We start from the raw sequence: 18,375 nt of genomic DNA, 5'->3' as shown, positions 1-18,375 counted from the left end.
TGTGTGGGGGGAGAAGGGAGGTGTGAGTTTAGGTGGTTAGGGGAAGCAGAGGGAGGGGAGGTAGACAAAAAGGTGAACAGAAGGGGGTCAAACATAAAACAGTGAGCCATTATTATAAGTAGCCATAGTGAGATTAAATACATATACACATATACATACCTTCATATATATATATATATATATATATATATATATATATACACACACACACACAATATATACATTATTTTTTAAGTAAACAGACAAAGCTCTTTCGTTTCACCATACTGATCAGAACAGCCAGGGAGTGGTATTGGGGTCCCGGTACAGTTGGCCGTCGATATAAAGTTTATCTACAACCAAAGTAGACCGTTTACCCTTCTGCCTGCTCTGCTTCAGTATGGGAAACAATACCTTCCGCCGCTCGTTGATCTCTCTCGGGAATTGATCGTTCATTCCGAAAGAGGTCCCTTTAAGCTCCCGTCCTTTACTTTTAACTAATTCTTTCTGTTTAAAATGTTCGAATTTAGCGATAATAGGACGGGATTTATTGCCTCTACGGGCTCCAAGCCTGTGAACGCGGTGAAAGGAAATATTATTCACCGTTTCCTGGGGAATTTTTAAAGCCGTTGTCATGAATTTCTTAATTTCTGTCTCCGGATTATCTGTGGTGCTTTCAGAGATTCCTGAAAATATTAAATTGTCCCGCATACTACGGGATTGGACATCCACTACAGTCTCTTTAAGCGCTTTATTCTCCCTTTTAATTGTTTCCAACTCGGTTGTAACTGCAGAAAAGTTGGAACGTAGTTCCGCGTTATCAAGTTGAAGCTCACTTACCTGTTGATAGGCGTTCTCCAAACTTACCTTCAGGTCTCGAATTTCGTCGCGGAGGACGCTGAGAACATCTAGCTTTTTATTTATGGACTCCAGGACATCAACCGGGACGTCCGTTGTAGCTAGGTCGTCCGTATCAGTCGAGGAATCGTTTTTCCTCTTTTTAGACGGATTGTCGCGGTTCGGGTCTTCCATGACGCAGTTGTAAAAATATCCGTCGATAAATCGCTCGAGGTCTTCCACGGTGGGTGGTGCTCCAAATCCGCAGTTCGAGTAAGGAAATATCAATAATTGAATGCAAGTAATGCGGTGATTAAATTTAATTTTGTTTAGAGAAAGAGCCAAGACTAATGAATTCTATTTCAGCAGCAGGGCGCCGCCATGTTGTATTCCGAAATCTCACTGGCAGTCTCGCGAGAGTCACAGCATTCTCCTCTCTAGCGCCTTCTTTAAAAAATGGAAAAATTCATCCTAATTCAGTGTGTGCCAACATGAAATACTCTGTGCCAGTAGCACCAAGAGTAATTCTGACTGCACTGGGTGAAAATACAGGTTGTCTGCTTTCAAATGAGACCCCAACCATGCATGAACTTCAAACAGTTCAAGAACAGCATTCAATTTACTTTCTGTACATCTCAGTAGAAATTTCGGGCGGAAATTGCCTGTCCTTTAAAGGGTGAATCAGAGCATGTCATGATAGGTTATTAAGTGCAGATAGATGAGAAAAACAGTGCCAGTTTTGGTCATTTAACATGCCATTTTCAAAATTAAACAACACTAAGAATTTTTAAATTGTTTTTAAAGGCATTATAGAATTCATGCCAAACACAAAAACTCTGAGTGGAGACACCATTTCAATGTATTTTATTGAGTTATTTATTCGTTTAGTGAGTAGTTTAGTGAAACCAGCTTAACACCAAACACAGAGACATCCACATTTCAACAAAATCTGGATAACCAAACTTTTGTGAAGTAAGTAATTTCTCTCTTCTGTTTAATGAAGTAAACACTTTGGAGTTTCTGAGGAAACATCCATGTAGTTTTCCTGCAATACTGTCCAATATGCCTTATAACACAATTCAGAACAGGTTGTAACACTCAGTGCTGTTGTTTTATGATAATTGGTTCAATATTTAGGGCTGCACAGTGTCGTAGTGGTTAGCACTTTCACCTTGCAGCAAGAAGATCCCTGGTTCAAATCCCGGCCTGGGCCTGGGATCTTCCTGCATGGAGTTTGCATGTTCTCCCTGTGCATGTGTGGGTTTTCTCCGGGTACTCCGGCTTCCTCCCACAGTCCAAAAATATGCTGAGGTTAATTGGTTACTCTAAATTGTCCGTAGGTGTGAATGTGAGTGTGATTGTGTGTCTGTATATGTAGCCCTGTGACAGACTGGTGACCTGTCCAGGGTGTCCCCTGCCTTCACCCGAGTCAGCTGGGATAGACTCCAGCACCCCCCATGACCCTAGTGAGGATAAAGCGGTGTATAGAGGATGGATGGATGGACATGTTAGAACCAAAATTATTTGACATTTTAATTTTGAGACTAGTGGAAGACAGACAGGACTTCAGCTTCTCTTAAGGATTTGGAGAGAGCTGTCGGAGAAGTAAAGAAGGGGAAGTTCATACGTCAGGTGGCAGATGAAAATCCACAGAATGATTTTTCAGCCCATCAGGTCATACATGAACAAATGGAGACAGATCTTACATTATATGAGGTGTAAAATTTAAATTTTACTTCAACATAATTGATGGCACAATTTACCCCCAACATGTTTTCTGCAAAGGCTCAACTAACTCCAAGTTTGTTCCCTTTGGAAAACCATATTCCTCATATACAGTGACCACACCAGTGTTTCAGCATTTTACATGAACCCAAACCCATCCACTGTGTGCTTTCTTTACAGTAAATATGACAGTTAAAAATTTAAAAAATAACTGCTGCTTTGTTTACATTTAAACAAAGTAGTGCTGAGACTGCTGTCAGAATGTGACTACCTTGATTTCATTGCATCGAAAAAACACCACCATTCATCCAATCTGATTCAAACTCCCCACTGCACTTCCTCAGGACCCCTGTAATACCCCTACCAAGTTTGAGCATGATCTGAAGTACCGTTGTCAAGATATGCAATGGTTTCTATGCAGAATGAACACCCCTAAAAATAGTTCAGAATGAGACATTCTAGAATTCATGCTGCATATAAGTGTCAGTGTGCAGACAGTTGGGGACAGTGTCTTACGGATTTGAGCAGGACAACAGGACTACTGGAAATTAGCAGGACATCGAGATTAAACTCATCAACCTTTCAACAAAGTCCAAAGAAGCCAACATTTTTGAGGTAAGTGACTTCACTGTTCTGTTTGATGAAGCAAACACCAGAGGAAACATTCAGAAGGCAGTTTTAAGATCTATTTTTCTACAACTCTGTCCAATTTGTAAAGAAATCCGTGAGTCAGAACAGGATGTAACACTCAGTTTTGTACTTGTCTTGTAATTTTTAACATCTTGTTATTAAAAAGTCAGATCTTAGCAGCGTGGAAGGGAAGTGATGTGTTCAGGTTTGGTCATAACTGGATAACTAAAACCAACTCCTGTAAAGAGCAGGACAAACATTTTTGTTAAGACAAAATTTGGTTTTAAAGCTTCAAACTTGGAATAATTTGATACAACCATGACCAAATGCATAGATATATTGGGATTGTTCTACTGGGAAATGTTCATTTTTGGAGTATAAAATGATAGTCTGATGTGTTGATGTGAGCAAGATTTAAGGTCACTTTTTTCTGATAAGTAAATTAATTCAGTAAGTGTAATAAGTAAAGTAATAGTTCATTCTGTTTCCTTAACTTGCAACATGGAATCCAAAAATGAAATTGGATTATGCTATCCAGCAATATTTTTGTCTTTGGTGGTACAACTTGTCATATCTGCTCAATCAGTTACTAAAGTTCATCACATTTTCTTTTTCATAAAAAAATATTCTGCATGTTTTGTTTTGGATTATCCTGGCATGCAAGTACAAAAGTGTCAGAAAATATCATTGGATGATTTCTGCATTATTGTTTTTTTGGGGTAATGTGTGCTCAAAGATGAGACTTTCAGTGACAATTTTAATTATTTTTTCAATTTCAATTCACCTGTTATCAGAGATTATTTCATCGACTTGTCCTGTAGTTGAAACTAGAACTAACCATAAAAAATCATGCTTTATCTGTATTAGTTCTTGAGATACTGTCATTTAAACATTACCTCAGATGCCTGTAATATGTTAAAAATGTGCTGGACGTGGATAAACAGGCTTTAAAACCATTATCTCAAATATCTTGATTTGTGAATAAAAATGCTGAACACATTTCTAAAAGTTAGCATTTTTAATATATTTGAAATATATTTTATGTGAGAAAAATCTGTCAAATGAGACACAGTTAAGCAGAAAATGTTCTAACAAATGAGAGATTTCAACAATTTATAACAACATTACTCAGAATATGTCACTATAAGTTATTAAGTGCAGATAGATGAGAAAAACAGTGCCAGTTGTCGTCATTTAACATGCCATTTTCAAAATTAAACAATGCTGAGAAATTATAAATTATTTTTAAAGGCATTCTAGAATTCATGCCAAACACAAAAACTCTGAGTGGAGACACCATTTCAATGTATTTTATTTATTGTTCGTTTATTGAGTAGTTTAGTGAAACCAGCTTCACACCAAACTCAGAGACATCCACATTTCAGCAAAATCTAGATAACCAAACTTTTGTGAAGTAAGTAACTCCTCTCTTCTGTTTAATGAAGTAAACACTTTGGAGTTTCTGAGGAAACATCCATGTAGTTTTGCTGCAGTACTGTCCAATATGTCTTATAACACAATTCAGAACAGGTTGTAACACTCAGTGCTGTTGTTTTATGATAATTGGTTCAATATTTAGCAAATATGATTGAAAACTGAGATCACAACAGCGTGGTAGATTACCAATGGTTTAACATCCATAAATTATGGTTCTCTTTTGTGTCTGTTTCACTTTCAGTCTTCTGGGACAAGACAAAAATGTACTTTCAAAGTTCATCCTCATCATCATCCTCATCCTCATCATCATCCTCATCTTCCTCCGAGGGGAGTTCCTCAAGGCAGCGTTCCGAAGTCCCAACAGGCTACACGGTGGTGAAAGAACTGCGAGATGGAAGCTATGGAACAGTGCTGGAATGTGTGAAAAACAACACTGAAGAGCACGTGGCTATAAAGGTGCCCCAAAGGAACAATCTTGACCATGAGGTAGGACACTGATTTCAGCTGAACAGTGACACAAAAAAGATATTGTTTGAAAAAGAGGTGGTACCACTACAAGATTCTGAGTAGTGGTACTGGTCATGTTATGTACTTTTTAGTTGTTGAGAAGAACTGATTGGACGATGTGCCTCAGCAATCATATTATGTCTCCACAGGCGAAAATCCTGAAAAAGCTCATGAGCCACACCTCAAAGGAGTCCAACATCATTGACTACAAAGGAGACATCTTTGTAGAAAATACGCGGCTCCTGGTGTTTGAAAAATTGGACATCACCCTGTGGGACTATGTGGAGAATTTACCACAGCCAATGCCACTGGAACACGTCCGTACAGTTATCCAGCAGGTGTGACCTTCTATTGTCTCCTTATATTTCTCTCCTTCAGTGGTGCTAGAATCAACATCGGTGGTTCAGGAACCTTTACAACTTCTACTTTTATTGTCATGTGACAGATTTCTTTAACAAACTCCTGATAAATGTTGTTACTTGCAGCTGGCTGTAGCTTTGAAAACAACAAAGAGTGCCGGCATAATCCACACTGATGTGAAGGAGGATAACATCATGATGGTGGATCACGTGAAGCAGCCCTTCAGGGTCAAGCTGATTGACTTTGGTTTGGCCAAGTACAGGTCCAAAGCCAGGGCAGGAAAGCTATGCCAAGGACTTGCATATAGGTATGAAATACTGATACTTTTTAAACATTGAGAAATCTTTAATTCAGTGCTGTCTCCTTACTGTCTACTGTGTCACATCTTCATTTGATGTTTTTTCCACATTTAGAGCTCCAGAAATCTTCCTGGGCCGGCCGTATTCAGAAGCCATCGACGTTTGGTCGTTAGGCTGCGTGATGGCCAGGATGATGACTCAAGATAGTCTCTTTGGATCAGACTCAGAATACTGGACAGTGAGTAAATTACTGCAGCTGAAACACATTAGAAGCCGTGACAGGATTAGCTTCAGGTCTAACATGGTGTTATGTTTTGTCTGCAGCTCCGACGCATGATCCATCTGCTGGATCTGCCGCCGCAATATCTCATCGATGCTGGCCGGAGATCACGATTATTTTTTGAGAGAATGCCAAATGATTGGTGGCGGCTGAAGGTACAATACTCCTACTGTGATTTTACCTCTGACCTTTACTCACTCAATAAGATAAAGACTTTAGTAAGCATCATTGTTTTCTTCTTTCAGACACCTATGGATTATTTTGGGACCGATCTCGTCCACTCCGACCCCACAGTTTACAAGTTCGACTCTCTGGAAGAAATGAAAACGGTAGGTAGTTTAGGAAGCAGCAGCTAGTTGCTGAAAAGTCCCGTTCATTTATGGTATTCACATTTCACGGTGGAAGGTGATTTGACCACTGTTGGACTTTCAAAATGTTTTCTGCACCAGCTGTGCTCTGAGACGGACAACCCAGCAGAGGCTGATGAGAGGAGGGAGTGCATCGAGCTGTTGAAGGCGATGCTTCAGTGGGATGATGACGACAGAATCACCCCCAGTGGTATCCTCAGGCATCCCTTTATCACCAAAAGCTACCTCAGCAGCAGCTCCTCCACCAGCAGTTGGTAAGTGTGTTTCTATTTACTTTGTACACAGGTTGTGAGACATTAGCAGCCCAGCAGGTGACAAAAGACTGATATGGACTTCTGTTGATTTCCATGTTTACATTCTCTGCTTGTCGGATGTAAACCCAACAGTGTATGTTTCCTTTTTTTAGCGATGAATCTAGACCCTCCACCAGCCTGTCCATCATGGTTAAGCCTGCAGATCCTGAAAACAGAATTAACCTGACAGGCTTGCTTGATGAGGACAGTGACCTGAAGAGCAGTGAGTATGAGGACAGTGACGATGCTGACACTGCTGAAGACACTGAGGACGGCATGGAGAGTAATGAGGATGAAGACACTGAAGTCACTGAGAAGGAGCAGAGAAAGACAAAGAAGAAGAAGAAGAACTGCTTCCAACGTGTCTTCTCTTGGATAAAGAAGACGTTCTGCTGCTGCTGTGTGTCCGATGTGATGGACTGAGCAGCACTGTCAAGTGTCTTTCACTGTCACAGTTTTTCACTGTGAAGCGTCTTTAACGCATGGCTTCCCACACTTGAAGAGGAAGGCCTGGACTTTGCAACAGGATTCCACTCTTTTCACTTTTCCTGTTGTCACTCTTCTTTCCCCTCACCCCAACCGGTCGAGGCAGATGGCCGCCCTGTCTGAGCCTGGTTCTGCCGGAGGGTTCTTCCTGAAAAAGGGAGTTTTACCTCCCCACTGTCGCCAAGTGCTTGCTCAGACAGGGAATCCAAAGGAAACTTTGGATTTGTTGGATTTCTCTCTATAATTTTGTCTTTACTTTTCTTATTGAAGTGTCTTGAGATGACACATGTGAACTGGTAAATAAAATGTATTGAAAATGAATTGAAAGGTTCACCCAAAAAGTGTCTGGATTTTGGTCACATGGTTGATGCTCACAACTGGCCTGAGTCAGTCATGGCTTCTCAGTTGAATTCTTTGGTTTTATACAACTTTCAACAAGTGCAAAACACATCATTTTTTAACATTTTGAATAAAGTGACTACAATGAAATATGACAATTTTAAGCTCATTTATATAAATCAGTTATATTGGTTTATTCCACCCAACTACTTCCTATCGAATTTTGAAAAATTTTAAGTTTTTTTCCCCTAAAATGCTTTTTTAAGTCTATATAATTTAAAGGTTTATTCCACCAAATATACAATTTTCTCTCCAAGTACTGAAGTGCTGACGATTTATAGGTTATTGCACCTATAAAAGTACTTTGTGTCTTAACAACTAAAGGTTTAAAAAGTTTATTCTGCTCAAAATACTACATTCTTTCCAAGTATGTAAAGTTTTAAAGTTTTTTCTACCGACTACTAGGACTACTTTCTGTCCAGCAGTTTAGCTTAGATTGGACTTGCATGTGGGCAGTTTGTGTAATTAGCTTAATTAGTTCATTATAAGGTAAAACAATGATAAAGTCACACTATGGCCTTTGTAGTAAGTAGATTCAAACAGATATATGAAAGGTTGGAGAGGCAAGATAAGTCACACTAGTGAGAATGCTGTGGACTTACTTAATAGATTCACCCTATGGAGACAATGACCAACTGCAAAATTCATTGATATCTTGTTCTTGTAATAGTCTAAAAGTTAAAATAGGGATGAATGGACCCAAATAACATCATCATCCACTAACTGATAAAATTATTAAAAACACTTCTACAGGAATGCATGTATTTTAAATAACAAACAGGCATTAAGTGACATTTTCTTTCTTTTTTATGGCTTTCATCTGAACCTGGGAAAGGCAGTCAGATCAAGGGATGACGTTGTTCCGTTAACTTTTAGCTTCTTGTGCTTTAATTCCCCAAAAAGAGAAGGTACACCTGCAGAAAGTATCAAACAGCAAGACAACAAACGGCGACTCTCTGTTTGATGTCCCACTTAAAACGTCTGACTGTGAAAGCAAACAAAGTGACAGCTGCTGCAGGTTCAGGAGGGTCAGGAAGAGCAGGATTCAAAATTTATGAAAGGACTGCAGAGAGAAGGGGAGGCAGCTTGTGAATGAGCAAAAACATTGAAAAATACTAAGCTAAGATGTGGATGTAGCATGTAATGCCCACTGAAACTGAAAATAGTTGGTTTTATGTTTCTGTCTGCGCATAGATTGAACAAATTAGACATAAAAAAGGATGCAAGATATTGGATTAGCAAAATTTCAAAACATTGTTGATGTCCTCATCAATCAATGTGTACCAACAAGTGTATTTTTTTTTACATCAGACAAACCTTATTTTGGAAGTTTTGTGAACTTCCTAAAAGTTTTTTCCCCTCTGTTCTGGGCTAGGATAACCACTTTAGGTTGATTTAATTTGATAATAAGCTGTATGATGTACAAAACAGGAAAATAAATCCACCACTGACCAAAACCATAAATGCATCAAGTTCAAAAGCTCATTTATACAATTTATATTTAGTTTTTGAAAAAGGGGGTTAAATTCAACCAATTGTGCACAAGAAGTTTTTTAGATGTACATCTTTGGCCAATTCTCTACTACTCAGGTAATCTCCACATGGGCTGAGTATGGCTTTAAAAGACAATGATCAGATAAAATGACCAGTGCATAAACACTCCTTTGACAAGTAAATATAAAGGAACACCTTAAAATGCAGTTTTATTCAAGTGTCACGACTCAATGGATGACAAAATAAATACAAGAACCATTTGTTGGCTGCTGGATTCTATGTCTGTTTGGGCCAAAAAAGACACTTGAATGTCCACAACTTCACCATTTTTTAAAATCTAAGAAATAGTTTTAGACATCGTGGTGGAAGAGACAATCTGCTCTAGAACTACAAATGTTGAGTCACCACCCAGGTCCAGGATTGTTTCATCCATCTGAAAAAGTTGTTAGTGTGCATGACCAGAAAATATGTGCTCAGACTTTGTAGAATGGCCTGAGGGAGGCTAGCCTGTGATCTCTTTTCCCACACTAAAACCTTGATCTAATAGCAGAACAGTATAATCCACTCCTGTTGGCAACTCCTCACATTCATTGGACACTGGCAAGATGGAGGAAGGTCCTTTCCACTCCTGAATCTTGTTTTTGGTGTACAGAGCAGATAGAAGGTTTCAGAGTTTACCAGGAAAATACCAAAGCGCAGACACAAAGATGGGAGGCAGGTTTAGGAAAAGGAATTACATCACCGCCCACATTCATCTGGGTTTGTCTCAGTTACCATCCATAATCATCCAAGTATCCAATCCTAACTTTCCACACAGTTTGAAACCAAGCTCTTGGAAAACCTATTAGTGTGGCTTTTTTGAGAGTTCAGCGTTTGTGTTGGTGGAGCAGAAGAGTGAGAACATTACCTCGGTGTAAAAGTTATCGTAGCATTTCAGGATTAGAAGGGATTAGCCTCTTTTGCTGTCAGTGTCAGCAGCAGGAATGGATTGAGTATTTCTTTGTTGGAGTTTCCCAAGACTTGAAGCCAGGGCCAACCTTTTGCTGACTTACTGGTTCTGTGAGTACCTGGTGTAAATACTGTCCATACTAACACTGTGGAATTGTTGCACTGTGCTGAGAGATGCATTTGAGTTGTTCAATAGTTGATTTCCTGGTTTGGCTTTTGGTGTTTAAAGATCCACTGTAAAATGTGAAGCGGATTCTTGAACTGTGATTTTAGTTGTTTGGAACAAACTGGAGCTGAACTGTGTGGGAAACTGACTTTTACCTGACTGGATTGGACTCAGAATTGCAACACACACATTCAGCCATTCCTATGTCTTGCTGGTTTGTAAGTATACTTTCTAACTGAATTGAGTTGTGGGGCCTAGTTCACGAAGCAGGTTTAGTGAAAACTCTGAGTTTGTTAACCCTGAAATGAGGAAAGCTCAGAGTTTTCCGTTTCATGAAGCGAGGTAACTTAACCCTGAGACAGAGGGGTAACTCTAGCCTGTTTCACAAAGAGGGGTAACTTAAACTCTCGGTCAGTTACCGCAGTAACAAACTCTACCGGGCTTTGCAAAAGTTCTGTTACACGGTTTCATGATCTTTAGAGACGTTTACATGTCGGAGTGAAAAATTCCATGAAACAAACTGAAAGTTCTGCCTTATAGGCAGGTGTCCTTAATACAAATTTGTTCTCCGGTGAAGTTGTATCAAGATGGAAGTCAAAAGAGTTGAGATATCTGCTCTCCTTCATGTTGGCCACAACAAGTCTGACTGAGCCAAGCAGCTGAACGTCATCCGGATGACCGTCCACAGAGTCGCGGAGACGCTCAAGAATGGTGAAGATCTTTCAGTGATCTTCCAAGAATGGTGAAGACCTGAAAGATCTTCACCATTCTTTAGCCTCTCCGCAACTCTGTGGACGGTCATCCGGCTGATGTTCAGCACAAAGGAGAGCAGATATCTCAACTCTTTTGACTTCCATCTTGATACAACTTCACCGGAGAAAAAATTTGTATTAAGGACACCTGCCTATAATGTAGAACTTTCAGTTTATTCAAAGGAATTTTTCACTCTGATATGTAAACGTCGCTAAAGATCATGAAACCGAGGGTAACAGAACTTTTGCAAAGCCCGGTATGACTCTAACCTGGTCACCAGCAGGTTTATCTGAGAAAACCTCGAGTTTCTCTCCGTCTCCGCCCTCTTTCAGCCACACACGCTGTTTCATTTCCTCATTCATTCAGTCAGTAAGCGAGCGAGTTTTGGCGTAGAACAGCTTTTATTAACGATCCAGTGGATAAAGGAGCAGCATTACTGCACAGATAATTAAATATTCGTCGGTAGATTGTTATCAGACCGAGCATAAATGTTCTCGCATTTCCAGACAATTATCGGTTTGAGCGGTACTGTTTCGTAATCGTTTCAAGTCCATAACCTACATAAACAACCTAATCCGTCCTCACATTTACATTACCAACCAGTCATGCTCTCACATCCAGCAGATATTGTGTGTTGCGCTGCGGTTCTTTGCAAATGGAAGTTTTTATATAATGTCGGAGATGCAGAGTAAGACAACTGTATGGAGGACAGTCAGAAAAGTTTTCCTGGCCCTGAAACGACTTTTACTCATCATTGTGGACATAAACCTGTCAGACCATCAAGGAGGAGTTCCACAGGATTGCAGGTGAATGATGTAGAGATCTGTTATTTTCATTTTAAATCATATTCTGTTAATGACATTGTGCTGCAGCCTCAGACTGGGATTAGTCATTTTAATTTCTTTTAGGATTTCCCAGTGTGATTGGCTGCATAGATGCACACACATCCCCATCACAGCTCCCTCACATCATGAACAGGAAGTCCATTCACAGCATAAATGTGCAGGTAGGCTACAGGTAGACTGACTACTGTTTCTAAATGTTAAAGACTGCATCATAGTTCAACATCTGTCATTCTCTGCACTGTCCAGATCATCTGTGATGCTGCATACATCATTTCTAATGTGGAGGCCACGTGGTCTGGGTCTGTTCATGACTCCAGGATTTATGGAGAGTCTAACCTGAGCAACAGACTGCAGCGTGGTCAGCAGCATAAAGATTTTCACAATAGAATTCTCTTGTCTCTCTCCTTTAATATGCTCTGATGTATCCACTATACATTACAGGAGAGTTTGATGGCCTTCTGCTGGGTGACAGGGGTTACCATGCCAACCCAGGCTGATGACCTCATACCCTGACCCTGAACCAGGCCCCCAACAGAACTTCAACCGGACTCACTGCAGGACCACAGCCCGGGTGGAGATGACCATAGGCCTGCTGAAAGCCCGTTTCCAGAGCCTACGTCTCCTCAGGGTGACCCCTGAGAGGGCCTGTGATATTACTGTGGCATGTGTTGTTCTTCATAATATTACCACTATTAGAGGAGAGCAACACCCTGCCCTACAAACTGAAGACCCAGATGATGAGCCCATCCACCTGCAGCTATCCAGGACAGCAGAGCAGTCAGAGACACCGTATGCAATAATCACTTTAGAGTTTAAGTCTCCATCATCACCACCACAGCAAATAAAGACATGATACACATTTCATTTGCTCTTCTTTATTTCCTACAAATAAAAGATAGTTCAGTTCATGTTCCAGTAGTTAACATAATTCACCTGTGACCATCACCACCTCTAACTTGTGCTCCACTATTTCAATTTCCAGATCTGCCCTCCTAATCTGTTTTTTGGATTTTTCTCAGCAAATGCAGTTTGTAAATCTGTTTTACTGATAACTGGGAATACATAGAGGACATTCAATTATACAGTTGCACATGGATTCCACAGAATGAAGCTCTGGTGTTTCCTGAACATCCATCTCACTGTGTCAGTCTGTGCAGCGGAAGCTGAGGAACCATCCTGCTGCTGTCCAGCCATGCTCTGTTAAAAAGGATGAGAATGTGCAATACTTCAGTGTAGGCTAAATGTCACACTCTATATTCCACCCAAAATGTGAATGAGAAGAGAACTATCAGTAACATAGCTCTGTATGCCTTTCTGGATCCCCCTCTGTAAAGGCAGCAGACACAGTTTCATCCTCTTCATCCTAGATCAGTGACATGTTTCAGTAAACTTAAACTACCATTTGGATAAATCTTTGGAGTGTTGCCTACTTACAGTTACAAGGTATATATATATATATATATATATATATATATATATGCATCCATGACCTTTTATACCACTGTTTTACAGGCATCTGCTTTCTTTCTGTTGGCTGAGCAGAAGTCTATGTTAGTTTAAATAGGCTTAATTATTTAACAAAACATGATATGGATGCAGACATTTAGGCTATGTGTGGATAAAACAACTGCACAGTCAAACAGCCACTTAATATTTAGGCTACTTTACAATGTAAAACATGATCAACATGAAGTACCTCCATGAGATAATGCCGAGGTCTGACCTGTTTGAACAATGTTTTTATATTTCATCTTAAGCTGCTGCCCAGTCGGGATTTCCCCAAAATGAAATAACTTACTAGGCTGCCATTCAGACAGTTATTCCCTGTAATATTATTACGATTACAAAGGACTACATTTAAACTTACGCATTGATCCGGGCTGTTCTCCACGCCGTCTCTCTCTCTTTTGCAGCTGCAGCGGTGTTGCACTTCTTTCTAAAAACGTGTTCAAACTCGCCATATGAGCGCGTTAAAAACTTCCAGTTCAAAAACGCAGCCTTTCGCTTCCCCGTTTCCATGGTGACTCGTCGAATCGGGGTTCCATTGATGCTGTCTTTTCAGACTTGCGGTGCACGCGCATAACTCCGGGTCAAACTACTCCAAGTTAATTAACCCAACTCATATCAGCCGTTGTGAAACCGAAAACTCAGAGTTTTCTATCTCAGAGTAGATCAACTCAGAGTTGAGGAAGAAACTCAGAGTTTGTAAAACCTGCTTCGTGAAATAGGCCCCTGTACTACTATAACCTGAAAAAATGTCAATAGAGGGCACCACTGATAAGTGATAAATCCTGAAGAAAACATGATTTTGCCCTTTTACCGTTAGGAAACCTAACATTTGACTGAGTGGGTGTGTTCTCCATCCTCCATACCTAACATAAATTCTAGAATATTCTTGTGTTAACTTCACATAATAGAGAAAACACATTGGAACTACAAAACAATATGGCGGCGCACAGCACTGTGTATTGCAACTTCCGGACATTTCCGCATGCCGTTGTAGTTTTTTACTGAATGCTGGTTTGGTTGACAGGTTAGGGTTGAGAAAACATATGTGGTGACTTTTTGGTAGGAAACGTTTAAACCTAAGATATATGGTTACATAACGGGAAGACGCACGTCTAAAAGTCATAAACATATACATTTATTATTAAATAGAGGTCTTAGAGGTGACTCTTTTTTTTTTAAAGAATTAACATCCTTTATTTTCTTTTAAGCAGAAACAACATACAAATGTAAACTTAAGACACATGCATTGCAATTGCAATAATCGTACAGTCATAATGAAACACATAACAAGAAAAAATAAATAAAAATATAGAGTCTGTCAAGAAGGGGTAATAAAGTTGTATTTATCTAACATTCTTAATGTTTTTATCAATTTTTTATTCATTTGTTTTAATTTTGCAATAGTATTTAAGTAACTTTGGAAATCTGTAGTTTCAAATACATAAAAGGAGGGTCATTTCGTAATCCAAATCATTTTATGCATAAAAAATTTTGCTAGTATACAAATCCGGTTAATGATATATATTTCATCACCAGAGAAATTAGGGTTGTTATAGTAAAATAAAATACCTGTTCTCTTGAGCATAGTTTCTTTTTTAAATATTCTTGCGAGATATCTTTCTAAATGGAACCAAAAGGAAGTGGTGTGAAAACAGTCAACAAATATATACTCAACAGTTTCTCCTTCACAATTACAAAAAGTGCACCGGTTACTTATGTTTGACATAAAACGACATACATTTGCTTTAACAGGATAGTATCTGTGGGTAATCTTATAAAGAAACTCTTTTATTGTATTTGTGAGTATATATCTGTGAGGCATTAAAAAGATTGTGTTCCACTGTTTTCTATTCAGACATACTGATCGATACTTACAAGCTGGAGCTGTGATATGCTCTAGACCACTTCTAATAAAATTATTTGAGCAGTTTTTATTTAACAAATCCATGCCATTTATGGAAATAGGGCTCTCCAAAACAGAGAGCGTGATACTCTGAATGTTACAAGCAAGGATTTTTATTTTGTAATCACAGTATGAAACTCTTGCCTGGAAACCTCCAAATGATAAGTGTCTACGAATGCCTCATAGTTATAAAACTCACCATTATCATTCAAGAGTTGCTTTACAGTGTTTACATTGTTCATAAACCAATTGTTCAAGTACAAAGTCTTATTTCTGTGTGTAATATAAGAGTTGTTCCATAAGATACAGTGGTGAGGAGAGTAATTGTGTTTGTAGAGAAGCTGCCAGCACAATAAAACTTGATGATGAAAGTTTTCAAGTTTGATTGGTAGTTTTCCTATTAGAAAGAGAAAATTAAGGCCACCTATTTTCTGAAAAAGATAATTAGGGATAGTGTTCCAAAAACTATCGACATTTTTTAAGTATCTTTTGATCCAATTTATTTTAATTGTTTGATTGAAAACAACAAATGTAAGCACATTTAGTCCTCCTTCAGCCAGAGGATTGGTAAGAACTATTTTCTTCACTTTCTGCCTTACTTGACAAGACTCTTCCATATATCGATAAATCTCTTACCGGCCAACAGTTAAATTTCTTTGTTATAGCATCTTCAATTGGAGCAAAGTTATTCCGTTCTCTGTCGTTAGAATTATTACTGATATTAATAACAAGATAAGTAACTGAGTCTTTGACTGGAATGCTACAAATTTCAGCGCGATTGATCTTTCTTATGGATAGAATTTCACACTTTTTTAAATTTAAATGTAAGCCTGATGCTTTAGAAAATGTTGTGAAAGTGGATAGTGTCATGGGAACTTCGTCGGCATTTTTCAGAAATATTGTCGTATCATCTGCTAGCTGTGTTACTTTAAGTTCTTTGCCAAGAACATTGATTCCTTTAATGGGGATTTGAGAAATTAAAGAATTTAGCACTTTAGCACCTAGTAAAAAAATGTAAGGAGAGGCTGGGCAGCCTTGCCTCACGCCTTTACTTACGTTAAATCTTGGAGAAGTGCCATGTAGAAGTTTCACTGAACTATTGTTATCTTTGTACAATGTTTTGATAGCACTTATAAAAAAGTTTCCAAATTCAAAGAAAGAAAGGACATCAAAAATAGTCTCAGACATGACTTGTGATCGTCGCGCTTCACTAAAGAGATGCGTGCAGTGGCATCAGGATTTTTTCATGTTTTTCAAACAACTATTACATCTGGTCCACCTAGAGGGAAATCTAAACTTTTTTTTAAATAAAATGTAGCCTATTGATCAATGCAGATATCTAGTTAATGCAAAAGTTTTTTGTATATATTTCCCAGTTGTAAATGTGTGTAGACAGGAATAAAACACAAGAACATCATTTCAGCAAGGTGATATGTTTATCAATAGGCTGATAAGTATTAAGACTATTGAGGCAAATTTATTGCTGATGCATATTTATTGTACAAGCCATAGGTTAAGGCCCCATTCCTAAACAGTGCACATTTTAAGAGACACTTGATATCCAACAAGTCTCAAAGTAAACACAAAAAATGCAAGCCCTCCATTGATGAGTTTATTTCTGAACACTGTACAGACTATAGAGGTAAGTTAATCCCCTGGCTAGGGGACCTGGAGCACAGCAGGAGCTTGGACACCATTCTTCACTCCCAAGTGGAACTCAAAGGCATCCTTGAGCAAACTTGATCATTCATCATCATCACTATGGAGGACTCACTGGGAACAATGTGGGTTCAGTGTTGTGGGACATGGTGGACAGAACTAGGATAGGGCGGGATTGAATTGCCAACTTTCTGTATGCTGAAAAAAAACTCTACCCCCTGAGCTACTACTGTCCTACATCAAACAAAACATGCCAAGTCCATGCCCTTCACCGCAGTCCGTTATCTGGAAAAAAGAAAGTATAGAAAAGTCACAGGTATAAAACGCAAGTATACGGTACACACGAGTAAATTACCTAATCGGCGATGTCTTCATCTTCACTGCTGTCTGGACTGCTGAGGGCCCTTTGATCCTCCTCCTCCTCCTCCATTTGAAGGGCAGAGGCCTCAGGGCCTAAAGCAGTCTTGTACTGGTGCATGACTACTTGCAACTGCTCTGACACCTCTGAAAGTTGTCCTTTAAAGAGACAGCAAAGTCCTTCGTCGGTCTTGCCTAAATTTCAAAGTACAAAAGAGATTACATAATGCACACACTACACTACCACTTTGACTTGTTTCAGTTTGAAAGGCTTGATTCCAATGAACACATATTTGCTTCAACTTACCATTCTCAGCCACCTTGTTTCGAAGTTCATCTGCCTTCTTCTGCAACCATGTGCAATGTTGAACCATCTCCAACACCAAAATGCTTTTCTCCTCTTGCAGTCTCATGGTGAGCATCACTTGGTCATACACCCTCTTCTTGATTGTGATGTTTGCTATTCCCAATAACAGTGAATGTAAAAAAAGAGTTGAGATATCTGCTCTCCTTTGTGCTGAACATCAGCCGGATGACCGTCCACAGAGTTGCGGAGAGGCCAGGGCCGGCCCTAGGTTCACAGGCACCCTAGGCAAAATAGTAATACGGCGCCCCCCCCCCCCTTCGAATCCAATACACTTTCCCATAAATCTCTGCGCAGAGATTCAGCAGAGGTGTCTACACTAAAGACCTGCTTTAATTTGTTAACATAATCATAACAATAGGAGCTATATCATGCAAAATCCACTTTTTGTAGGTTTTAACCATGTCATACTGTTATTTCCTCTTCAAAAACACCCCCAAAGTGTTTTTTTTTTTGTCCCCGTTTGTTTGTGCTTTTCCTGTTTCTGCTGCTCAACTAGCAGCCCCTCCCAGACCTGAGAAAAACGAGCTGTCTGTTGCTTCTACGTCACAAACAGCAGAGCCTCTTCTCCCTGTTCACTGTTCTCCTAAAAGATTGCCTTCCTCCGTGTTTTTTTTTCTCTTAATTGCCGCAGCAGCTTATGCCTCGTTACTGGGTGAAAGGTCGCCTGTTTGTTTGTGAGCTTATCTCTGGAAATTGCCTGTCCTTGGCTGCCATCGTGTGGCGACAGAGGGTAAGTACAGTTACCAATCTTTTAAACCAAGGAGGTTTTAGGAA

At 39.4% G+C, this 18,375-nt stretch overlaps 1 protein-coding gene and 3 long non-coding RNA genes across 4 annotated transcripts; 2 read left to right on the top strand and 2 right to left on the bottom strand.

Moving 5' to 3' along the window:
- The first annotated feature begins 5,923 nt into the window (after positions 1 to 5,923).
- LOC127534181 (homeodomain-interacting protein kinase 1-like) lies at positions 5,924 to 8,980 on the top strand. Its single transcript, XM_051948729.1, has 5 exons — positions 5,924 to 6,012; positions 6,099 to 6,209; positions 6,300 to 6,383; positions 6,504 to 6,657; positions 8,976 to 8,980. Exons 1-5 carry the CDS (start codon positions 5,956 to 5,958, stop codon positions 8,978 to 8,980), a joined length of 411 nt encoding a protein of 136 aa, XP_051804689.1. The 5' UTR covers positions 5,924 to 5,955.
- A 2,818-nt stretch (positions 8,981 to 11,798) lies between these two features.
- On the top strand, positions 11,799 to 12,668 carry LOC127534059 (uncharacterized). Its single transcript, XR_007942005.1, has 3 exons — positions 11,799 to 11,967; positions 12,053 to 12,164; positions 12,248 to 12,668. It is a non-coding gene; the product is annotated as an uncharacterized LOC127534059 (long non-coding RNA).
- Positions 12,666 to 14,050, bottom strand: LOC127534058 (uncharacterized). Its single transcript, XR_007942004.1, has 2 exons — positions 13,674 to 14,050; positions 12,666 to 13,169 (listed from the first exon to the last, which is right to left on the bottom strand). It is a non-coding gene; the product is annotated as an uncharacterized LOC127534058 (long non-coding RNA).
- A 2,763-nt stretch (positions 14,051 to 16,813) lies between these two features.
- On the bottom strand, positions 16,814 to 17,720 carry LOC127534055 (uncharacterized). The gene is made up of 3 exons (XR_007942001.1): positions 17,542 to 17,720; positions 17,233 to 17,429; positions 16,814 to 17,162 (listed from the first exon to the last, which is right to left on the bottom strand). It is a non-coding gene; the product is annotated as an uncharacterized LOC127534055 (long non-coding RNA).
- Positions 17,721 to 18,375: the final 655 nt, after the last annotated feature.

The sequence above is a fragment of the Acanthochromis polyacanthus genome, chromosome 5 (genome assembly GCF_021347895.1).
Source record: "Acanthochromis polyacanthus isolate Apoly-LR-REF ecotype Palm Island chromosome 5, KAUST_Apoly_ChrSc, whole genome shotgun sequence".
Classification (NCBI taxonomy): Eukaryota; Metazoa; Chordata; class Actinopteri; family Pomacentridae; genus Acanthochromis; species Acanthochromis polyacanthus.
This window is presented reverse-complemented; position numbering and strand designations above follow the sequence as displayed.

Bases quoted from the DNA above. Each gene is read 5' to 3' on its own strand.
- LOC127534181 (XM_051948729.1), top strand. From the start codon at position 5,956: ATGGCCAGGATGATGACTCAAGATAGTCTCTTTGGATCAGACTCAGAA. The intron at 6,210-6,299 runs GTACAATACTCC...TTCTTCTTTCAG, and splicing joins ATGATTGGTGGCGGCTGAAG to ACACCTATGGATTATTTTGG. The intron at 6,384-6,503 runs GTAGGTAGTTTA...TTTCTGCACCAG, and splicing joins CTCTGGAAGAAATGAAAACG to CTGTGCTCTGAGACGGACAA.